We start from the raw sequence: 25,662 nt of genomic DNA on the forward strand, positions 1-25,662 counted from the left end.
ACTTTTTTTCACTTGGTTACTACTGAACACGACCAGGTTTGGTTGGACATGCTGTACCATATTTTAAAAAAATGCTTGGGGGGATTGGGGGGGTTACCAAGCGTACAGTGATGAAATACTTTTTATGCTCTAACTGATACTTATGAGATTACATAAAATGTAGTATATAAATATGTAATTGCTATCTTATAAAATATACGCACAACTACTATAAACATTTACCAGAAGATACACAGTAAACCATACAATTAACGAAAAACATGAAATGGAATCAGTGGCATTGTCGGACAACTGATTTGGTTGCCTGAGAGGAAAAAAAGTTGCAAACTTGAAAGACAAGGCCAGCTTTTGGCCAACAACCTTTTGAAAAACTGGCTCCTGGGTCTGTTGCATTTTCACAACCAGGCTAGACTGCCATTAAGTGAAAAGTCTGAAAACATGGTGTGAGATCCCTCTACATTGATCTCAAAAATGTTATTTTTGGCTCTAAAAAAAGTCAGAAATAGTAAATAGAAGTAGTAAAAATCTCATTACTGCATAATATAAGGGACTTAACCTTGTGTGTTATGAAATGAAAACTAGCAAAAAAATTTAACTGACCTTTATTTCTTTCATGTTTATTTTTTTCATCTTGAAATTAAACAATGATTAATGCCACTAATATAAAAAATAAAATGATACTATTTTGTTTGAATATCCCATTTCAACGGCAGTCCATGAATGAAACTTATATATACTTAAATTCAAACAAAGGCTATATTAATGACAACAATTAGGTAACAATGTTTTACTTCAAGTTTTTTAGATAAAGCAAATTCAGGTTACTTTTCCAAAACACAGTTTATGAAACAAAATGTGGAAAAATCTGGAGTGAATATTAAGGAATATTTGAATGAATGAATGAATAATAATAATAATAATAACAACAACAATTATAATAACCAAATACATGCCGTAGCTGTCAGTGAATGATAATAACACAATCTAAAAGCATTTTTAAACCAATTCTTGAATCAAATAAACTTCTGGTACTCAATTTGAATTTCTTTTAAATACCTCTTTTGTTCACATTCTACACTGGCATGAGCTACTTTTTAACCACAAGTCAGTTGCACAACCAAGAAGCTAACAGTTTCATATTATTCATTAACAAACTTTATTTATCAACATGTATTATAAATGTTGAAATAATATAACATTTTTAATGTAGCCCTTAACTTTTTTTGATTTCTAAAAAATAATACATTATACAGTGAATGTTCGAAGCAAAGTGGATCTATCAAAATGCACAAGTGTAACTGTAACAGCCTTTCATTCTTTATATGGAAGAGTATACCATCTTGTAATAAAAAATTACACAATAGGTATCATATAACAAAAAAGTCAAGATTATTGACGGGATCTCTGTATATCATATTTATATAAACACTGTCACCAATTAACATCTGTGGTAAAAATATCCAATAATGCAGTATATGTCTGTTCACCTTGACTAGGGACTGAGGTTGCAATACAACTAATAGTGGAAGCTTTAGTCTTGGGAAGTCACTGGGACCAGAAAGATCATTTTCTTGTCTGCTTCTTTGCAGCTAGTACCTTGTCAACCCTGAAAAAAAAAAGACAAGTGTCCATGAATTGTGGTTTTCTTTACATGCATTAACTGCAAGCAGGTTCTGTGCACCATCTGTCAATCTTTAAATTTATTGTTACATTTCCACAAAGAACTAGAGGATCAGAGAGGCGATACCGCCTCCAAATATTGTACCACCAGCTGGAGGAAACGCATTCATATAGACCCCCACATACACAAAATAAGGGACACAGCCACCAGTTTTGTGCTTGACAAGCTGTAAAAATGCAATCAACAAGAATTTTTAAACTATTGCAAAAAATATATATGGTACAATCAAATTTAAGTTCTTCGTAAGGTAGGTCAAGGGTCAATTTCAAGGTCACAGTAAATTGCCAGTATATGACTTCCTATTCAAGTTCAAGAGTAACTATGGACCTATCTCTGTCAAGTTTGAAGTTAAAAGAGAAAGAAATTAGCAGAGTTCAGTTCATGATAAAAAGTAGGTCAAAGGTCAATTTCAAGGTCACACTTAGATTGCCAGTATAGGACTTCCTATTCAACTTCAATAGTAACTATGGACCTATCTCAGCCAGTTTTGGAGATAAAAGGGAAGCAAAATTTGCAAAATTCAGTTCATGGTGAAAAGTAGGTCAAAGGTCAATTTCAAGGTCACATTTAGATTGCCAGTATATGACTTTCTATTCAAGTTCAATAGTAACTACGGACCTATCTCAGCCAGTTTTGGAGATAAAAGGAAAACAAAATTTGCAAAATTCAGTTCATGGTGTAAAGTAGGTCAAAGGTGAATTTTAATGTCACATTTATAATGCCAGTATATGACTTCCTATTCAAGTTCAATAGTAACTACGGACCTATCTCAGCCAGTTTTGGAGATAAAAGGGAAGAAAAGTTTGCAAAGTTCAGTTCATGGTGAAAAGTAGGTCAAAGGTCAATTTCAAGGTCACATTTAGATTGCCAGTATATGACTTCCTATTCAAGTTCAATAGTAACTATGGACCTATCTCTGCCAGTTTTGGAGATAAAAGGGAAGAAAAATTTGCAAAGTTCAGTTTATGGTGAAAAGTAGGTCAAAGGTCAATTTCAAGGTCACATTTAGATTGCCAGTATATGACTTCCTATTCCAGTTCAATAGTAACTACGGACCTATCTCAGCCAGTTTTGGAGATAAAAGGAAAGCAAAATTTGCAAAATTCAGTTCATGGTGTAAAGTAGGTCAAAGGTCAATTTTAAGGTCACATTTAGATTGCCAGTATATGACTTCCTTTTCAAGTTCAATAGTAACTATGGACCTATCTCAGCCAGTTTTGGAGATAAAAGGGAAGAAAAGTTTGCAAAGTTCAGTTCATGGTGAAAAGTAGGCCAAAGGTCAATTTCAAGGTCACATTTAGATTGCCAGTATATGACTTCCTATTCAAGTTCAATAGTAACTATGGACCTATCTCTGCCAGTTTTGGAGATAAAAGGGAAGCAAAATTTGCAAAGTTCAGTTTATGGTGAAAAGTAGGTCAAAGGTCAATTTAAAGGTCACATTTAGATTGCCAGTATATGACTTCCTATTCAAGTTCAATAGTAACTATGGACCTATCTCTGCCAGTTTTGGAGATAAAAGGAAAGCAAAATTTGCAAAATTCAGTTCATGGTGTAAAGTAGGTCAAAGGTCAATTTTAAGGTCACATTTAGATTGCCAGTATATGACTTCCTATTCAACTTCAATAGTAACTACGGACCTATCTCAGCCAGTTTTGGAGATAAAAGGGAAGCAAAATTTGCAAAGTTCAGTTTATGGTGAAAAGTAGGTCAAAGGTCAATTTTAAGGTCACATTTAGATTGCCAGTATATGACTTCCTATTCAAGTTCAATAGTAACTACGGACCTATCTCAGCCAGTTTTGGAGATAAAATGAAAGCAAAATTTGCAAAATTCAGTTCATGGTGTAAAGTAGGTCAAAGGTCAATTTTAAGGTCACATTTAGATTGCCAGTATATGACTTCCTATTCAAGTTCAATAGTAACTAAGGACCTATCTCTGCCAGTTTTGGAGATAAAAGGGAAGAAAAATTTGCAAAGTTCAGTTCATGGTGAAAAGTAGGTCAAAGGTCAATTTCAAGGTCATAGTAAGATTGCCAGTATATGACTTCCTATTCAACTTCAATAGTAACTATGGACCTATCTCTGCCAGTTTTGGAGATATAAGGGACTAGATGTTATAATTTTGGAGTTACCATAATGTGCCTTAAATTTCGTACAGAAAAAATTAATTAAAATAAAGAAAATGTCATTTTGGTCAAAATTCTTGAAATAGGAGGTGCTCTGAAAGTTTCAGAAGTTCAAATTTGATGAAATAATGTCATTTTTGAACACAAGTTGTCTGCTTTGCCAAGCCTTATGTTTTATTTTTCCAGAGTTCAAAATTTATTATCCATTACCGTACTGCACATTTTGCTTTTACCACCAATATGTACTTTTTGATACAGCGTAACTCGAAAACCGTATGGAATACAAAAAAACCGAGACCACCTCCAGTGTTGGGCTTTACATGCTCTACAAAATGCAAAAAAGAATGGGTCTCTAGCATTAACGGTTCCCGAATTAGAGACAGTTTTCAGTTTCGGTATCTTATGGCCGCTACTCCCGTGAAAATGCACCGATTGACCCCAAATTCATGGAGATGAAAGATGACCTGAAGGGTAACACTTTCCAATAATATTATTGGTTAAGTCTGTGTGGTGTCTGAATAACAGGGCAAAAAAATTTTTTTTCGTAAAAAATTTCATTTTTTTGAAAATTTTGGCCCATTTGACCTTGAAGTAGAGGTCAAAGGTCAAATCCAAGGGTATATTTGAAATCTACACATATGACTTTTGGAAAGCCGTCTATAGAAATTTTTCCCATAACTCCTTCCGTAGGGTAGATAATTAGCATTTAATTTTGCCATTTTTAGACAAGGGTGCATTGCAATGAGTGCCACACCCAGACCCCAATACCGACAAAGCCCAAATTTTACGTGGAACGAGTTGAGATTATAGGTGACCTAAATCCATGAGATGGGTACGGGGGCCCTTACCGTCTAGGAGGAGAAGCGGTAACGGTAGCCGTCCGGCGGAGCCGGCGGAGCCAACGGAGCCGGCGGAGCCGGCGGAACGATCCGGACGGGACCGAAACCATGTGTACCGCCAGCGCTAACGCTGGTGGTACAATTATTGATTTGAAATTTCCTAGGTATCCAAGATAAATAAAGCAATAACAAGCATTAGAACACAAATAAACCATTTTACTGATTACTCTTTCTTGGCATTATTCTCTCTGCTAACATCAAAAGAATTACATTAATAACTGTTTTACAGCACTGCTTTCACACCATGACAAATGGATCTTAAATCGTAAGTCAAAAACATTCTGTATTTTTTTGCATATTAACAACAGTGCATAGGACTTATTTCATCAAAACTAAGTGGCAGCCTAATAAACCCTGCTACTTCATAATGTGCATTAAGCTTTAGTCTTTACGATCAAACAACATTTATACCAATGAAGCTGTGATGCTCCATCTCCTATTACACAGACACAATCTACTCTACAGACTGACAACAGTGACTAGTTTACAATTGTCCTTGGAGTTCTGAATAATGAGGACATCATAAGAGAAAATATTTCTCCTTATTCAAGACCAGCAACCTAAAAAGCTCCTTTTGCACCTACTGCATAGGAATGTGATGCTTATAATTAATGCGCATTGAAAAAATTGAGAAAGATAGTTGTCCCCATTTACATTTTGGTTTCCTTAAACAAATCTGATTTGCTTCATTTAATGTCATCAATCTTTATTGTAAATAATGGTGCACTCAGCACAGTAATACACTGAATATTTATGCTGTACACAGTTTGGTAGATACCAGTTAGGATTGATGACTTAACATACTAGTAGGTCAAATCAGATTCATTTTACTGCTGTAGCATAACACGGACATGTGATAGGACATGTAGATGCCTATGGGCATGCTGACACGACACAAAGCCAGCACCTGCCTGTACATATGAAGCAACAAGACTCACAGTGGACCATATCACTAGAGATTTTTACCTGTACTCACAGGTTGTTGACATGTTTGAGACCGAGGGTGATATCTTTGATCATACCTTGCAAAATTAAGGAACCAAATGGAAATCTAATATAATTTGACAGAAAAAAGGAATACTGAAAGAAGCCTTTGTCCTTAAAGTTGATGTACTTGGCTAAGAAAAGAAAGGTATATTTCAAAAATAAGGATATCAAATGAAGATACATTCACACTTCTAAAAATAAGGAAATAAATACACAGAAGCAAGATAAGATTCAAATTTTATATCTCATCTTTTCAATCAGAGAACAATTAGTTTTACTGAAAAGTATTTGAACTTATGAGTCAATTTACCTGTCAGATAAAACAAGCCCTTCCCCCATGTACCTGTGAGAAAATTAGGAATTATCTCCAAAACATTAACTTAAAGTAATATCCGTTCCAAAGCAAAACAGTAAAAAGTTGGTAAAAAGTTAACATACTTCACAATTTGCTCTGGGATATGTACATACTCCATTGGAATATGCTTGGAAAGGTCACTGATGGTGTGGATATACTGCAGCTTTGCATAAAACTTGGAGCTGAAATAAGATTGTAAAACAATACTTTTACTAGACATTAAAATGCTAGGAGGATAACACTTCCTGAAAAAATAACAGTTGTTATCCAGTGTTTTTTTTTACCAGAAACTAATAATAAACATTAAATAATTATATAAAGAGAAATTTGAAAATTGTATCTTGAACCTTTTTATCCTGGGAATTAACATATCATAAGGCCTGAAAACTACACATTTCCTATAGCTTCATCTGAAGTGAAATAAGTTTTAAAAATCTTTCCAGTTAATATTTTAACTTTATTTTAAAGCTGAAACACATTAAAGTTTGCCTGTATGATTAAGTTAGATTATGAACCAAGTTTTTAAAAATTTACAGACACTTTCATACAGCCCAAACTACTATTACGTTTACAGTTTATGGTCAATACCTAATAAAAGGTTTAGTTAAGAACACCACAGTCCTTAACCACAAAGTTGGGTGTACCAGCAATAGTTTCTTCAGGTTCTTCCTTAGCCTAGAACACAATCAATCTATCTATTAACCAACGCATTTCATGTTTTCATCATGTAAATAGATTCATTACATTAAATTCACAAAAAAAGGAAAACTGGAGAGAATATTTGAAGTCAAAAGTCATTGAACAGTATATGATTGAAGAATAACTGCCATTATATTAAATCATGTCAAGTAAGAAACATTGCTGCTGACATCATATTAGGTAGATCCATTACTCATGAATATAAACGTCATGCAATTCAAAATACAATAATACCTAGATCCCATTTTACAAAAAGACTTAAGTCAGTTTGAACTAAAATTTTAGCTAATACTAAAGATTCAGCTGGCTTAGTTGTTCCACAAAGAAATTTACTGGACGCTTAGCCATTTTTTCTGTCAAAAATTTAAGCAGATAGCCTGGAAATTTAGTCTCATAAACTTTGGTACACTGAAAAATTACATTCTTTTTGAAATATGTCTAACTGCCTGCAGCTGCATTTAATCTGGTTCACTTAAACCAAGTTGTATCTGAGCGTAGTCAGTTAAAGACAATATTTTTGTGAAACGTGATCCTGGGAAACATACAGAATGAGAGAAATTCTATTCTACCCCATTCACACTACAGTTGCCAAAATGCGCATTTCTATAATTCGGATTTTTCGTAAGGAATCCGATTCGGTATTGCGTTCACACTCGCTAAGCGAATCCGAATCCCATGTTGAAAATTTCAGGTTTAACTTCCTGTTTTGAACACTCGCGCATGCGCCGCACAGGAAATCTTAAAATACCAACAAAAATTTGTGACGACAAATGCAACTCAGAAGACATTCCAGCATTCTTGAGAAGTATAAGGTGGCAAAATAAGTTTGTTTCCTCATGTTGTAGTGAGTGGTGACCTCCAAATACGTTTGGTGCAATCGCTAAAGTAATAAACAAGCGTTCATAGATATCCGCACTTATCAGCACACATGCGCAGTAAGATCTGTACAGGTGTCGATTCCGGTAAGTTATCCGGATCGCGCTTAGAAATCCACCTCGCTTGCAGGATTTTGAAAATGCGCATTACAAAAATCCTCTTGCGTTCACACTACTGCATTTATTCGAATTGTGACCTAATTCGCAATTTATCCGGATAACTGAGCATAGTGTGAACGGGGTATAAGTCAAAAATGAGATCCACATCTGGAATTTGCTTAGAGACAGTAACACTTATACCTTCTATCAATCATCTGATAGCATCTCTTCAGCCAGCCCAGACTTGGCATTCTATTTTTAGGGGTAGCACCATGGAAGTACACTATCATGTAATCCTCTGCTACCAGGAGTTCCAAAGTACTGACAACATATCTAAAAGTAGAAGTTCTATCATAAAAAAATCCATTATGTAACCCCATTTGCTATTGGTTATCTTGTAATCAAATGAAAATTTCCATGTCCTTCAAAGTCCATTATGGTAAAATTACAAGACATCTATGACATAAAACCAATTAAATGGAAACATTTGGCCTCAAAAAGTCTTCAGGTAGAATTCAATAAAAGTAATCGACAGTGACAAACAAATGGTTTATATTAAGAGAAAAGTCAAACCAGATCAGACTGCACCGAAATGTAGCTCACATGGAGCTGTCAGCAGCACCTGTCTGCCTTCTTTAAATGCTTTTATAACCATATCTTAATTTGATCAATTAAATTGGTTAGTTAAATTGTAAAATCTGGTTTAAGTTCAACAGAATGACGGCCAGATCATGAAATTATTACCAGTAGTACTCTTTAAAGGAAAATATTATTTACTCAGGAGTTGTATTTTTAACTTACAAAAACAGGTTGTCCATCACATAGCTGTAATCTTTTCTACTCCTGTCTGGTAAAAAGCATGCAGCAAATATTATGATTGCATTAAAACCATCTCCGTAGTAACCTAAAAATTATGAAGGGTCCAAACAAATTATACTGGTCACATTATCAAACAATCTTTTAACCAATAACCTGAAAATAACACAAACTTCAAAGAAATAGGTAGGGGAATGACTTTTTGACAACATTTGGTCCAATGGCAGATTTCTAAGACAGCACAGTGGGTACATTTCCACCCCTAGCAGTATAACAAGCAAAAAGGCAAGTGATATTTTTATCCCCATCTTACATTATATAGTACAGTTACCGGTTTCCAATATGTAAAGCTGCACTGAGAAGAAAAACTCTTGTCCCTCCCTTACCAATATCCTTGATCTGCAAGTGTTGGCCAAATTCTTTTCTTTTGTTGAGGAAGAGGAGGGAGAGGAGGAAAAGGAGAGAGTGTGTCAGTATCCTTCATGGAAGGACTATACAAAATTGTAAAGAATTTTTTATTACCAATTCAGCAACTCACCCCCATGTGAGAGTACTTTCTTGTAAGGATCTATGACCTTCATGTCAATCTTGTATTTCTTGTCTCCTATGGTGACGGACCTCCAACTCCAGTCATCCTCTAGCTCCTCCTCTGCAGTCAACTCAGGGATGGGCTCTGGCTTCTCGCCTGAATTAAAATTTTTCTTTATGAGATGCCTCTTGTTGCAAAAACCTATACAACAGATATTTCATTTTTAATAACTATAATAACCGATTTTTGAAAAATTTGTGGTGGAGAATTGGGAAAAAAAAACCTGTACGTTGTCTCAAAGGATAATAACAGAGTAGAAATATTAGGTTTGTGTGAGGGGCCAGGAGCAGGGCAGTCTGTTCTTACGGTATATACTGTGTTCCAAAAATGTACTCACTCTGTGACTGCCTGTTACTGAAATATTTTTGTTTTTAGAACATTTTTTAATGCCACATTATTTGTTATTTTCTATGACTTAACATTTTAAGACTTGTATCTATGTTAAGAAACATCTAAATCAAAACAAAATGTATGATGAATGGGCAGTAAAAGAAAGAGTGCATCTTGGAACACCCTATGTACCAAAACTCCACTCACTCTCCCACTCCATCTCTCCCAGGGCACTGCCCTCCAGCAAATCTGGTGTATTCAGATCATCAGGAGTCTTCTCTCCATCAATATTTGCCAGCAGATCATCCTCACTCTCGCTACGGGACATGGAGTCTTTGCTTAGCATGTCTACATTGACGTGGATTCTCCTCTTAGGTATTGCTCCACCTCTCGTGTCTAGACTGTTAGGTCGCATGGCTAGGGTGACAAGATTGATATTGGTACTGTTTTACAAATAATTTAAATTCACTGACAAAAGTTGTATATTTATTGACAGTGCTGACTGTTACATAGCAAAATTGAGAAAACACAGGTCAGTATCTATAAAGTTAAAATGAGGAAAGCTCATGGAGATGAACAACAGATACAGGTGATGGCTATACAGTATGTCCATCCATAAAATTGGAAAAGCTTGTGAGCCTTGAAACAAAGCTGTAAGTCATGGACTGCAAGCCCTTCAACATTCATTATTGATTATTCAGATTCAATTTTGAATTTTAAAAGCAATGATTTAAGGAAGGAATTTTTGTCATTAATTCTACATAAGTGAAAAATTTAAACTTTTTATAATTGCTTAATCAAAATTGCTGTTTCAATACTGTAGTGATTCTAATTTCTTATCCTAAATAAAATGAAAGCCAAATAAAAGTGTCACACCTGTTTCAACTTCTTCATCTGAGTTTTCTGGTGACAGACCTGTTGCCATGGCAATATCTGCAGGTATCCGTTCCTCTGATGAAGCAGGGGCTAAACTTGACTGTCCTGCAAGTTTTCTTTCAAGCTGAAAGATATGAAAAAAATTTTTGAGAGTCTTTATATCATGCTACCGGTCATTTTTGATTCATTATTAATAAAAGGATTCATTCTTATAACATCTTTCACATAATACATCTGTTTCTAATTAGAAAATATCAAGAAAAAAAAAACAATGACATAAAACACAGTTATATCTACATTTTGTCCATGGTATTCATACTTTAATTAATTTAAAAAATAAAGCCAGATAAAATACAGCAAAGTAAGTGTATTTCACAAACAATTTAAATCTTTGGCTCAAAAACTGAATAAATTTTTGTGATAGATAGCTTTATCTTCTATCTATTATATGTAAGTATAGATACACTGCCTTTTGGTTGGAATTACCTCTTCTGGACTTAAACCCTCTGCCTCTAAGACCTCTTCAATATTCTTATTGACATTTGCTATCAACATGTCTGCTCTTTCCAGAACACTCTTAGCTCTTTCCATCTGCTGATTGACATACATTTTCTGTTCCTCTTGCTGGGAAGTGGAGCTGCTAGTCCTAGGGAATACAAATTACATATTATATATGCAAGTCTAAGCCCCAGATCTATACTTTTGTTCCAAACTGTTGCCATTTTTTTTAGTAATCTGATAAAATTGTCTGCAATATTGATCAAGGTATCAAGATCAACTAAAGTATAGGGAATGCATAACATCTTTAAAAATCTGGCTAAATCCCCACAATAATAACATATATTGTTCCTTTTTTCTATAACCCTTCAACTTACCTCGCAATTGACTACATGGTCAGAACTTATACATTCAATGTAAAGTATGAAAAATCAGAAGACATTTCAGAGACCTAACATGTCTTACACTACTGCATTAGATTGAGTGGCAAAATGATTATAAGTCAGACTGTCCAATTCTTATTCAATACCAATTATGTCAAATTAAAAAGATTAGGTGACCGTGAATAGCCAAATTGGTTAAGTTATAATGGGCAATTTTTGAGAAATCAAAATTGAAAGACGCATTCTTTTTATTCACCCTCCAATTTGTTTGATGTTTAGTAAAATTTCACATGAATAATTATATAATAGGTCTGTACAATACTAGTGCAACAAAAATTTGTAAAAAAATTAAAAGATTTACCTATCTCTTCCAATACTTTCAGTCAGAGAATCCTTTTTTCCAGGTGCAGTGAACTTGACCTGTGTACTCGTCACATTGGCCTCCACTTCTGGTGACATTAAACCTCCTGTGCCTTTAGTGTCCAAATCCTTGTCATTCTTTTCCTCAGTCATTACACTAGCATCTTTATCTACATTAGTCAATTCACTTGCAGGGTTGGAGACAGTGTCATTTGTATCTTTTACAGAGTCCGACAAACTTCTAGCTTTGGGATACACTTCAACAATGCCAGCAAAATCCACTTTCTCTGCACTGTCACCTTGTCCTGATTCCAGAACACACTCTTTTACCTCCTGATTGTCCACTGTCACAACTCTTTCCGAGTCTGCCTCAGCATCTCCAGCATCTTCATTTTCTTCATCCTTTTCTTGTGGTTTCTCTTTTTTATGACTTTGCATCTCTTCTTTTTCTTCTTCTTCTGTCATTTGATTAAAACTAGTATTCTCCGGAACATCCTTTTCAGCATCTGTGGAGAAATCCTTCTTGGGATTAGGCACCAAGTCTAGGTTCCCATGGAGAGGATCCACAAGCGGCAGGTATTCCGTCTCCACGGGAGTCTCAGCACCAAATTTTTCATTCTCCTCACCACTGTCTTTCTCCAACATGGCAGCCAAAATTATATCTTTCAGAGAAGAGTCCTCAGGACTTTGTTCGTCCTTGTTTGGTTTTGGTGTTTTGGAGGTTTCATCTGTATGTCCACCGTCAGGTGACTGTGATGCTGAACTTTCCATTTCTTCAAACTTTAACATGTCCTCCACAGATACACTGTACACATCAAGAGCTTTATTTATGATTTCTTGAGCATACTTGTGGGCAACATCTTGGATGTCTTCACCAAAATAGACATTATTTTCGCTATCCTGTATTGCCATTTGGTTTGTGGTTTCTTGACTTTCTTCTTCTGCAGCACCCTTCTTTTTCTGAGCAATGTCATCTGCAACCTCAGCCAAAGATGGCTGACCAACTTCATCACCGTCTTTTTCAAACAAATCAGTTGAAGTCTGGTCAAAACAAGCACCACTTTTTCCAGCTAACACGCTGGTATCAACGTCTTCCTGCATAGGTTCAATGGACTTTTGAATATCTACTAAACTGACATCAACGGCAAAATCATCATCTTTCTCCAACTCAAACAATGGTGTACTAATGCCTGTGATATGATTGTCCTCTTCATCACCCACGGCTCCTTCTTCCCCCTCTTCCTCCTCCTCCCCATCCTCAAGCACATTCCCCAGGCTTGCCCTCTTCTCTTCTATTCTCCCCATCAAATCAGATGCTTGCCAATCAGATAGATTGTTTGCTTGAGCATACTGTGCAAACTGCATGTCCTGCATGCTGTTCTGTGGTGTGAAAGGATAGGCAGAAACCGATTCCACATTCTTGTTGACTGGATATTCATCAGTACTGAATTCCAGTTCTTTCTTTTTCTTATAAATTTTTGAGACCATCTCCGAACTGTTGAAGCTTGGAAGATTGTGCTGTTTTGCGTATCCATCAAAATTGAGATCCTGCACACTGTTTTGTGGTGTGAACGGATATCTTTCTGCCTCCTCTGAGACCCCTTCCTCATCTACAGTATCCCCCATGATGGATCTCTTCTCACGGATCCTAGCAACAACCTCCGAGTTGTTGAAGGTGGGTAAAAGCTCCTGCTTGGCATAAGAGTCAAAATTTGAATCCACAAAACTATTGACCGGTGTCAAAGGTCCAGTGTCTCCTCTGGAACTGGGCTGACTGGTGTCCAGTTGACCCTGATTCAATTCGCCACTGTCACCCATACTGGACAATGTTGCCAAATCATCTAATTGACCATTGGCTACTGCGATGGTTGCAGCCAAGGGAGAGAAAGGATCAAGGTCGTCATCAGCTGACATCTGATTCTGATTATTTTCTGCTGAATCAATGACGATATCCACTAAACCTTGACCTGAGCTTGGGTTTTGCTCTGTCATATTAGAACCACTACAGCCATCAATGGGGGCTAGCAAGTCCGATGTTACAGAGTCTGAACTATAATTCTGTGGTGGAATAGGATCAAAACCGTCCAGCAAGTTTGAGTTCCAAGTCCCTTCATCCCCTTGCTCTTTTGGTGCTGGGGAAAATGGATCAAGGTCTCCCATATAATCATTTGTAGAATTAAGCAGTGCTTCACTTGTACCTGAAAGTTCAGCGGCTGTAGTGTTCCAGCTGTATGGAGCCCTACTTTCTTCCACAGTGCCCAGAGATGTGTCTATTAGACTGTTTTCAGAGGTGTCAAATGTAGAATACAACTCACTGTCTGATAACCTGTTGTCACTTTTGTCATCCTTTCTAGTGTCAGATGTGTCAATTGATTCGCTGTCCTTGACACTGCTGTCATTTCCTTCTACAGCCTCAATTGGTTTCCTCTCCAGATATCCCTTTACCAATGGTAATATCTTCTTCCTTGAAGCAGTGATGTCTCCTTGATAAAATGCAGTGATGCTATGATGGACAGATGGTATGGGTTTTAAACACAAGTCAGGGTCTTTTGAAGACAAGAGTTCTTGGACAATCTGAAATATAAATATATAAATAAACAATTTAAGTCAGTGAGTCAGTTAATACGTTTTTGAGACTGTTTCCCTTAATTGTTCAGACTTCTACAGTGTTTCTCTTTATACATTCAAACCCTTCCAGTTAATTAATTATTAATTAATTACCTAAATTAGTTGTCCATTACATCTTTCTGTTTACAAAAGTGAAGTTTAGAAAGGCCCATTTACATGATAAGCAAAATTAGACAGAAAAAATAAAAACAGACCAGAAATATAATTATACAAACAGATAAGTAACAAAATGATAGCAAAATTAATTGTCTTTCTCTCACAAAAAAAAAAAAAAAAAAAAAAAAAAAAAAAAAAAAACACAGATAAATATATTCATCAAAATAATGTATAAATATTTTAGGATAGCAATAACAAAAGCTAACCAAGATTAACATCTCACAATATAGTTCTGTTCATAGCAAGACATATCATAAGGACATGACATAATATTCACCTCTTTTTGTAACTCTTTCTTCCTTGACCACACAGCAACCTGCCTCTCTGGCCTTTTGGCTGCCTCTGATACTTGTAATGAAAGTAAAACAATGGCATCTGCCTTCTGCTCTACAGCAAACTGTTCTACTTCCCTTTCAATATCTTCAGCACTTAGGAAACTCTGATAACGTACACAAATACATCTGTGATCAGCTGCACAGGAAACAATTTTAGTACATATTGTGAATACTCTGATATGCTTTTAAATATAACAAAATAGATGATGTGTGTGTGTGTGTGTGTGTGAGAGAGAGAGAGAGAGAGAGAGGGAGAGAGAGGGGAGGTACAGGACAATTTTCAAACATAATTTATGCCAGCAAATGTATTACACTGACAATAATAAAATATACGTAATTCTTAAACATTTGACAAATTATTTTGCTAATTAACCATTTCATTGTTAATTAGTGAAAAAATGCAATGTTTTGAATAAAAATGTCTGCTAGACTAGTTGTTACAGTTTGCCCGTCTGCCTTATCCAACTTGAACTCACCTTTAAATATGTTTTTCCCTATATCAACAGAAAACAAATAAATAGACAAGAAATAGATTATTTAATCACTTGAGCTACTTCCTACCTACCTCAATATGTTTTGGCAAAGAACTGAATGCAACAGTTGCTTTATCTGTTGTGATGACTTTCAGATCTTTCTTCAACAGATCTTTTGTACTTAATGCTGAAAGAAATAAAATTCATGCATGACCAAGTGGCATCTCTTTCACCTAAGAATAATGAGAAAAAAGATCTGATAACACCAACTTTCAAACACAAAGAATCTAGATATTGATTGCACCTTTTTCTAAGATCTTCACAAGCAGACGAGATATATCAAACACAAACTCTTTTCTGGTAAGATAAGCCAAACTCAATGCATTTTCAATCAAATATGTCAAACATGTACCTAAACCAACAGACAAGACCGATCATTCAGAAATCCCTTGCCATGCTTTAAATAGTGAGAGTTTCACCTCTTTCAGTTATGTACAAAATAAATGCCAATGCCGTTAAGTACACAACTTGAGCGCAACTGCAGGCTGATTCAGACATTAATTCACAAATAAGTACATGAACTTATAATCCCGGTGGTAGGTAAGGAGTGGCAATAAAGAGCACAACCCAAGCATAATCACTGTATTTAATTTGAACACATCAACAGTACTCTTGACTATGCTTTTTGCAGGGTAGTGTAACAGATATAGAAACGACAACACGATTATAAACACAACGTGTGTTTATCAACAAATGAGTTCTTGCCGTCTTACCTGAGCAATCAAACTTGGCTTTCTGTAAGCTATCATACAGATGCTCTCTATTTGCTTCGCCTCCTAGCAGACTTTCCAATCTCTTCACAATTTCCTCATCTTTTACTGTTTTTCTCCCAGCTTCCTCAGAGAGACAGACAGTATCCAGCAAAATAGTACCTAAAACAAACAATCATATATAAAAAATTAAGTGAAGCCAGCATTTTCATCTGATGGATGTTTATATAAACAAAATCTCTGCTTTCAACCTGTGTTAATTTGCTTTGGCAATGGAAATGAGACAGTGAGAGAGAGAGAAGAAAAAAGCCAGCAGATTTCTTTTCATGTGCAGCACACATGAGCTTGAAAAAACAACATCAATACACCAAATGTTTTCCCTCCCTAACCAATAAAGACAGCTAGATTACAATGCTTTTGAACTTGGCTGATCTTGTATGTTTAAGGGTATTTTAAGCCTTTATTATCATCCAGACACAGAAAATGATGTTTTTTCCTGCATCTATTTATATAATAATGCATCTATCTTTGTGCTGATTTTAAACAATAAAAATCCCCTTGAAAATATAAAATATCATTTTTTATATTTCTCATTGTAATTTATAAACATACAGAACTCAAAACTCTAATTGTCAATTTTACACCTTTCTATTTTGAGGTGAGATAGCAATCAGTATGGGGCATAACTTCATCCCTGAATAATATTTTATTATCAAAATTGGCATAGTTGGGCTACAATCCTGTGATATTATTTTTGTTTAAATGTTTTTGTTATGGAGTTATGAGCCCCTAATTACAGATTTTCACTAAACAAATGCATTGTTTTGCTTTATCAATGATAAAATCTGAACAAAGGCTTTTAAGAAAACTTGCTGGGAGAGTTTTGGGAGTACTAAAATGGTATCAATAAAATGGCACTTATATTGCAATTATGACATCACCTGTAAGATGACACGTGTGTAAATGTTAATTAATTTAGTCACTGAACACTGAAAATTTTTCTGTTATCCAAAAGAATATATGTAAGGCAGTAAAAAGGATTTGGCAAAGGCTAACAATATCCTTTAAGTATATAAAATAAAGTCCAAGATACACATTGAAAATACAATCTTACATATACATTAACCAGTGTATAACTTTGAAAATGGTGGTACATACCGATTTCTCTGAAGGTTAAGGATGACTAAGTACGTCTAGAAAAATGTCACACAATACATTTCGAATTTAATTTGATTTTTTTTCAAAAATTTGTCTAAAACAAAAGGTATGTTCACTTGAGTCCACTCTATATCAAAACTGGAGAGGGACAATAAATGAGCTAGGCCAAGGACAATTATCTAAGGTACCAATCTCCATTCAATGATCAAAAGTAAAGTAGTCTTGCAAACAAAATAAAGAGATAAATGAAAATGAAAACAAGCTGTCATCATGGACTACATTTTCCTTTCAAACAATAATGACAGTAGACAGACTGTATTGATTTACACGCTACTATTCAGAGGTCAGCCATAACTGCCACTGACACCTTGGTTTTTTAATATTCATCACTAAGCAAGCCCATTTCTTAACGTTCTTTTTTTTTCAGAAAAAATGGGAGGAAGTTCCAAACCCTAACTTAAAAAGAGCAAGAGCTGTGAAAACAATAAGGTCTTTATCACATTAGATTCTAAACCTGTATGTCACCATGGCAACAGATTTGCACATAATTACCACTAGAGGTGAGAAGTTGCTCTTAATATTCTTTCCACAAAATGAAACCACTGGAGTAAAATTAATTGTCTGCCTTTACAATACATGCATCAAATTGACAAACATTCTAAGCTTCCAAATTATCCTCTTCAAAGCATCAATATTCCAGTTATTTTTTATTACTTTCTGACATTGCATCTTCAATACACATGAACAAGATCTTATCAAATAACATGGTTATGCTTACTGCATCTAATAATTAAATAAAGAAAGAAAATAGTAAAATATTTTTGTTTAAAATTATTTGTTCATGAAAAAAATAATAAATGAAACATAAATAATAATAATAATAATAATAATAATAATAATAATAAGACAAATAGATTAAATGCTTAACTCACCCAGTAGTAGTTTCCCGACTAGTTTATCTGTAACAAAGTTTTGATCGCTCAACAACTTTTCTGCAATCAATGTACAGCAAGAACCCACTGGCTCTATCAGAACATCACAACTGAAAAAATATTACTACATATCAGTGGTTATTGCTTCCCTTAATTACCTAGATAATTATATTGCTCATCCTGAAACAATACACGGGAATCATAAAACTTACTTCATTGACAAAGGTTCTATTACTTAATGATAAAAAAATAATTATAGAAACATAACCACACAAATACACCGTTTTCTCTTCTTTCATCATTATTCCTGTGCTATCAGAAAGTAATTTTTCATCAATGGTAAATTTGCAAGAATAATCAGATTGGTTTCTTTCATTTGGCCAGGGTAAATTTTGCATTGTACTTGAATTTTCTTGTCTTCTTTTACTGTAACAGCTAGGCCGAGGCTTGATTGAGCATTTTACAAATATGCAAATGAAAAGAATATCTATTTTTTTTTACTAAATTGGTATGAAATTGAATACTTATATCCATATCTTACAACGCCTCTTTTTGCTGGTCATACCTGATAAATACCTGAAAATTCTCTTAGGCATCAGATAGTATGATTTTGCAAGTGACTTAAAATAATGAGAAGAAATGAAATGTGCAGCAACATTAAGAAAAAAATCCAAGGACAATCAAGGACATTTGAGGTTCTGAAGTATACTTATCAAGGATTATTTTTAAATGCAAACAAGGGTATCTTAGTTTCAGTATCTTAGTGTGAACATGCCAAAGGAAAAAAAGTATTTCATATAAACTTTGCATATATTCACAAAATGACAACGAAACACAATTCATGAGCTACCATCTAACATGAACAGAATAAAATTAATTGATGACCAAAAGGGGTATTCCCCCTTTCTGGACACTTATGTCTATCTTTGGATTAAAAACTAAAATCAGCTGTCAGACAACTCGGATAAAAGCCATGTATCTACTTGTAAATTAAGGCAATATGCTTTATCTCAGAAGATCATATTAGTAGGATTAAATAATACAGGTACTGATACCAGGAATCCAATCAATAAAATAGTGGTGGCTATTCCCACATAAAGTATATTGTTGTATTGGTTAACCAACTGTCTTTGATATTCATACTCCTGATACTACACTAGCTTTACCTCAGGGACTAGCATTAACTTAATTGGGGTGGTTTAAGCTCTAACTGATATCTGATACTAAAATTAATTCTCTGGAGATCAATTTAAGTCAAAAATAGGTCAAACCAAAGTTCATAACTCAAAACAAAGGCCAATTAGTGTCACAGAAGAAAAATTAATTCCTGAACACAGTCTCTACGATGTGTACATGCATTTCACAGGAAACTCCATAACACAAATTCAAGAGAGGAAAAAGGCCCAGAATGATTTATTATAGTCTAAACTCTAAAGCATCCGTACTTTATTCTCCAAACAAAAATCTTTAATATTGCTGGGAAGAGGAGAAGGGGGAAAGGGTGAAAATCAAATGGTGTCACAAAAAACAATTTTTAGTCTTGCATTCTTTGAAACATAGAGACCACACAGAGCTTCCAAACTGGGTACTACAAACTGAACAGATTAAATTTGTTATACTGATAAAAAGGAGAAAATTGACTTAAAGACATATAATTTACTAACTGCCGAACCAAAAGTCTAAGGAGCATTCAGAACAGATTGATCTGCAGACTAACTGATCGGTGGATCAAATATGGCTGACCCACTTGAAAGCAATGCCCCATAATCCCCTAATGGACTCCCCGCCTCCCACACATGCCCCTGAAGGGGCACAGCAATTAAATCTCTGACTTAACTTCAATCAGGTGTAGGGAACAAGTCAAAAATCAGTACAAGAACGAATTGATGGAAGTGTATTTGAGATTTAATTGTTGTGCCCTTGCAGGGATGGCGCATGTGGATCAGTTAGACTCTGAATCAATTTGTTTATGAATGCGCCCTAAGCATCTCACCCATTACTCTCTTCTCTTTCTCTCTTGCGATGATCTATTACTTCAGAAACAGCACTCTCCAAACCAACATCTTTATTGGGTAAAACATTGTGATCCACTAAAGTAAGCTTAAGCTTGCCCAGGTCAAGTAAGCTCTTGAGGTCAAGGTCATCTCTGAAGGTCAGAATATCTTGTGACAGCCCATTTTCCTTCAGAAAATATATGATTTCTGAACGCAATTTGAAGTCATCCTTTGGAATGTTGAGCACTGGAATATGAATAATTCCTTTTCCAGCAGAAACCTAAAAAGTCAAAAGTGAAAATTTTCCCATTCATTATTAGTTCCAAGCAGCATCAAAGCAAATTTCTGAGTGTATCATATATTCTGTGTCATATGATGAATCTCTCATAAGGGCAGGATACCACCGTCATTTCAGAGTACAACAACACACTGATCACTAATAGCACGAAACAGGTTGTGCAATTCAAATATTGCCAAGGCAAATACCTCACAGTTTACAAGAAGACATTAAGAACAAATTAATTTAGCACCATCTATCATCCATACTTGCCTTAGATAGATAGAAAGCATAGCACAGAGCAGCTACAGTGGAGTCCAGATCACATGCTTCATTGCCTAGAACCACATGGACAGTGGTCAGATGGTCAACTGACCCCTAGAAAATACAGACTCTGACCTATCAATTCATAAATGTCAATGATAAACAATACATTAATGCAACATTGGCCTACACCTGAATACGGTATTGGCTAAATCAAAAACTGAGAAAGGATGTTCTTAGTTATTCATTTTATATAATTTCATTTAATCATATTTTTTAAAGATGAAGATAATTAACTTTGGATAAAGATTTGATAAAAAAATAGTTGATCATTTTTGCAATAAATTGCCATCTATGATCTACCAAGTGAAGAATTATTTAGTTGGCCTTCAAAAGAAATCTGTTGGAGTAACAAATTTAACAGGTTACTAAATGGTGAAATTAATGGCTGTCTCTAAATAAGTTAAATAAGACAAAAATAAAGAAGACAGAGAGAAAGAATGAAACAAATAAATATGGTGACAGATAAATTTCCAATAGATATTCTGCTATACTTTGACCTCCATTTAACCATTTCATTCCAAGAAAATATGCTGATAACCTAAATATCTACCAACTATTAGACAAGCAGATATAACTTAATTCTTTTTGGCCTATTTAAAGACATGATTGCAATCTACTCTAATAAATTTCTTTCTGTTTTTTTTTTTTTTTTCCTTTTATAATTGCCCATGTTTTGGGCAAACAACAATTCTCTTATGACTAACCTTTTTCTTCCACATATTGCGTTTTTTTCATTTGGCTATGATCTTGCTAACACTCCCTTAAAGTGATAACATGAAGATAAAAGAACTATAACCAACACAATAAAAAGAACTGCTTCTTTATGCCATCTTTCCTATTCAAGTACTCTGACCACATCTGTGTATCAGTTTTCTATACAACAATCCAACTCGAGTCCTATGATATCTCCAATGGTCTGATTTATCAGTTCTGCTTTACTTGGAGTGAAAAAAAAAAAGCAACGCAGTTCTGTCACTGTCGGCATACTACATAATGAGCACGGGAGTTTTGTTGTCATGGCACTATCAGGGAAAACAGACATGTAAATGAACCTGTATGAACCACTGCCAGATTGCATTACTTCTACCTGTCAAGGGAGAGGAAACCGTGATATAAATGAACTTAAGTATGGCATCGTTAGATGACAAAATGACAGATCTTAAAGGTGAAACTGCTAGTTAGAGAAGATACTGGATAATCTTTGGGGAAAAAAACTTGAGCATCAAAATAATAATTTCTTCAATATCATCTTCTGCATATAATACTGCGTTGCAGGCTTATGGTTTTCTCATTGGGAATAACAGAAACAGAGATCTTCTCTTTTCTCTAGTAAAATTTGAAGGGCAAGGTAATTGAAGGAAACCTTATTCTATGACCACTCATTTACGTAAACTTTTAAGTCAAAGTATTGGTTATCTCAGAGCTTACTAGGTTTATCTTTTAGGTGGTCCTTGAGAAATTCTCATGAAAAAATATCCAATTTTCCATCACAATAGACCTAAGTCTTACCTATTTTTATCATTTGGGGTCCAAAATCAACCCTAAACACATGGAAACTCTCATTTCTGTAATCGCCATGAAAAGCCATCGAGTCAGGAATGATGTAACATATAGCTATGTACATTTTTTCTTGAATGCCTTAATCAAATTTACCTCAAAGACATATACCATGGCAGCTAACATATCATTATCAATTAATTAATAAACTGATGGATCACTACCATAACCTAAACGTTTCTAAATAAGCCCATATATGACCTATCCTGAAAATCTTATCAAATTCTGTAAATAAATTTTTGAGTTAAGCTGTTAACCAACAAAGGCAAAAAACATAACCCCCATGGCAGAGGTCATAAAATAATACAAAAAATGTTCTTTCACAAAAGACCCTCTTCATTACTTACCACAACTTTCACAATTTAAATCATACTTTTTTGGGGTGACAAATTATCTGCACCTTTACTATTATCCTCTGGCAGGAGTTTTTTTTTTTTTTTTTTTTGTCATAGTTAAAGGTATCCATAGTCATGAAACCTTATTTTGACACAGAAATAAGCAATTTCCCCTCAAAAATCATTGTTCTACCTGTCCTTGCAATTGGGTTGGATGTTTTCCATCATTTTTAATTAGATAGCTTAGTTTTAAATGGATCACAATTCAATTGGACTGCTATCAATCTTCCTGATGTACCAGAAGAAAATACTGACATCATGTACTTTTCTTAGAGGGGTTTTAATATTTTCAAGGTCTGCTGTGAGGAAATATAAGTAGCTGTGCAGAATATTTAAACATAAAGATATGACTTTAGGGCATTCTTATTATATGTGTAGATTAATTTTAGGAAATCTTATGAAACAAAGGAAATAGATTCATTTCTTTTTTTTTTACCTTTTTAACAGTATTAAATATATTTAAATATTATCCAAATATGTACTAGTAAGACTATAAGGAAGAAAGGAGCAGAGAAAGATCAAATGGAAAAACACAACTTGTAACCTCACCTCTATGATACTCCTGAGAAATTCTTCCATCTTGTTTTTTATTGTTGACCTCTTGGCTGCAGTGACAAAGATTTTATTGCTACTTGAAAATGATGTCCTCCAAAAGACATCTTAGTTATTTTCTTCTGATGATATTTCCTAAAAGAAGATCAAAACAATATTTCTCTGCTGAAAAATGCTGCTTTTGCAGCAGCAAATCATTAATGTTTGCTAAAAATGCATCATTGAACAAAGAAAGGATTTCTGAGTATTTGCCTTCTGTATAAAACTTATTCTAAAAACAGCAGTTACTAAGTAAAGAATTCCCTTTTGACTGAGAACTAATTCAACAGATAAATGTCCAAATGTGGGAGGGAATCAGTCTTGTTAAGTGCTAGGCTGTAAACACTCCCACTAAAAACTGTCATCTATCACATAAAATAAATGTCTTTGCTGTTGAGAAACAATTGGTGTAGGGTGCTAACGAATATATTCCAAGACTTTGAAGTTAAGCAGGTGCTTGGGGCCCATGGCATAATGTAATTTATTACCTTGACATTGTTTAGCAATATTATACAAAAAAGTGGTCTTTGTTGTTACTAGTACTTGTTGTGGTTCTTCTCAACTGAACGAAAAATTTCTCTCTTACAGACTTACTCCCATTTAATGTTCTTATATTCCCTTGTGTGCCAAGCAACAAAAAGCTCAATTAGGTGCCTTCTAGCTGCCCTTTCTGTGGAGAGTGGAGAGCAATACCAGGCAATTCCAAACTCTATCACAGGCCACACGCTAATGAAAAAGCATGCATTTGGAAATGGTGTACTCCTTAATGCACTACTAGTAATTTGCCAAAGAATTAAAGGCCTTTTCACATAAAGTGTTAAATCTCAGCAGTGCAGAGATACAGTTATACTGATATATTTTAAAAGAATATCAACATACCAAGAACCCTGGCCTTTACATGAGATTGTCACCTAACCCCCCTCCCCCAAAGCTACAAAAAAAAAACAAAAAAACGTCAGATATGAGATAAAGCACTCAATGTGAAAAGACCTTTAGCCTCCATTTCATTAAAGATTTGATAACATGGCAAGGTGACACAATAATGGAAATAATGAAGGGAAGATCATCTGAATCGCTTGGCCAATGCATGATATTAAACAGATTTTTGGAGGTCCTCAAGCAAAGACTCAGCTGAAGGCACTAAATATCACTGTTCCAATTTTTTCTGTATCTAGCACATCTATTTCCATTTTCATATTTACTGATAGTGTTAGAGTCAGAGCAGAAGCCATTTAGATAATAAGAAAACTGCACTTGCAAGAGATAGTGTTATTGATGATGGGTTTGATGGATGCTACAATTTGGTGGTGGCATTTAAACAGGCAATATTGTAATAATAAGAGGATGTATTTGTCAAAGCTTGTCACAAGCCAAGACAAGAAACCTTTCACTTTTTATCAGGATGCAACAAATGGAGATAAGAGGCAAGGAGAAAAAGTAAGATGTTCTCACCAGAAGTGGGATGGAAACTGTAAAACTTAAGCACAATGAATATAATAATGTGAACAAGAGTAATAGAGGCTGACTTTTCAAGGTAAAATAAAGAATGCTCTGATATAAAATGTCATCACAGAGTTCTAATTTTAAAAGAAAACCCCAATGTGCATTTCATTTAATGTGCATGTACATATGTATATCCAATGTGCATTAAATTAGAAAAAACATCCTCTTCAAACAACATCCACCTCAACTAGTTTTAAGGTAAAAAAAAATTGATAGACACCATTCCCAAACGAAAGTACAGGTACTGAGTAGGAGTACCAGTACATATTCGTTCATATACATGTATATTATACAACTGTACAATGAAAGATTTGTGCATGAAAAAGGGACATGCCTATTATAAGTCCCATTCACTGCAAACCAATCTTGACTCACCATCAAAATGAACGAAGTGAACACAGTTTGGCTCAAACATTACATTTCTAAATCATGTAAATCCGTCAGACGCCGTCAGAGTGGTAAGGGTTGTCCGTTTACAGGTCGACAACAGACATCACATCATTCGCGATTCACTGCAGCCATTGCAGATGAGCTTTTAGTGCAGAACGATCCGTCATTATTTGCCAATAACAATAACTATTAACGTTACACTGGACTACAGACAAGCGTAATACCGAATGCAGGAAGAAATGAAATTTCTTTCTAAAGTTTGGTTATATTTACAAGGAATTGAAGTTAATAAACACATGCAACTTTGATTCAAATGAACGCGATTCATTCAACGAACCTGTCTTCTATCTCCATGCGAGTAAAGAAGAACACCAGAGAGCCCCTGACGATTTTTCTTTTGTAGAATTTGTTTTAAAAATACATTTTGTCCCAAACTTGTTTTATTCTGACCTCTGGCCTGTGGGAAACACCGCCTCCGTATTGTGAAATACGTCATCAATCCATGAGTAGGCTATAACGGTGACGTTTATCGCAATCGATGTGGCAGGGAAATTTGTTTCAATGCATCTCACATCGATTTAGTGTTCTTTGGCATAGTTTA

General features: G+C 34.8%; 1 protein-coding gene across 3 annotated transcripts; it reads right to left on the reverse strand.

Moving 5' to 3' along the window:
* Positions 1-586: 586 nt before the first annotated feature.
* LOC106156029 (uncharacterized) lies at positions 587-25,651 on the reverse strand. 3 transcript variants are annotated; one of them, XM_087004592.1, is made up of 19 exons: positions 25,512-25,651; positions 23,127-23,264; positions 20,572-20,676; positions 20,021-20,301; positions 18,028-18,137; positions 15,941-16,099; positions 15,260-15,354; positions 14,637-14,798; positions 11,577-14,149; positions 10,821-10,980; positions 10,335-10,458; positions 9,666-9,875; positions 9,078-9,224; positions 8,525-8,627; positions 7,925-8,056; positions 6,639-6,725; positions 6,134-6,232; positions 5,675-5,730; positions 587-1,606 (listed from the first exon to the last, which is right to left on the reverse strand). In XM_087004592.1, exons 2-19 carry the CDS (start codon positions 23,154-23,156, stop codon positions 1,590-1,592), a joined length of 4,650 nt encoding a protein of 1,549 aa, XP_086860718.1. In that variant the 5' UTR covers positions 23,157-23,264; positions 25,512-25,651; the 3' UTR covers positions 587-1,589. The 3 variants fall into 3 exon arrangements, with proteins under 3 accessions (XP_086860718.1, XP_023930601.2, XP_023930603.2); XM_024074833.2 differs by having other exon boundaries at positions 25,399-25,558; XM_024074835.2 differs by lacking the exon at positions 5,675-5,730 and having other exon boundaries at positions 25,399-25,558.
* Positions 25,652-25,662: the final 11 nt, after the last annotated feature.

This window comes from Lingula anatina, chromosome 2 (assembly GCF_051362555.1).
Source record: "Lingula anatina isolate TDL-2025a chromosome 2, LinAna3.0, whole genome shotgun sequence".
Taxonomy (NCBI): Eukaryota; Metazoa; Brachiopoda; class Lingulata; order Lingulida; family Lingulidae; genus Lingula; species Lingula anatina.

Coding starts and splice junctions, on each gene's coding strand:
- LOC106156029 (XM_087004592.1), bottom strand. CDS start 23,156: ATGGAAGAATTTCTCAGGAGTATCATAGAG. Junction 18,138..20,020: donor GAAAGAGAAGAGAGTAATGG/GTGAGATGCTTA, acceptor ATATTTTTTCAG/TTGTGATGTTCTGATAGAGC. Junction 14,799..15,259: donor CTTTGCCAAAACATATTGAG/GTAGGTAGGAAG, acceptor GTACGTTATCAG/AGTTTCCTAAGTGCTGAAGA.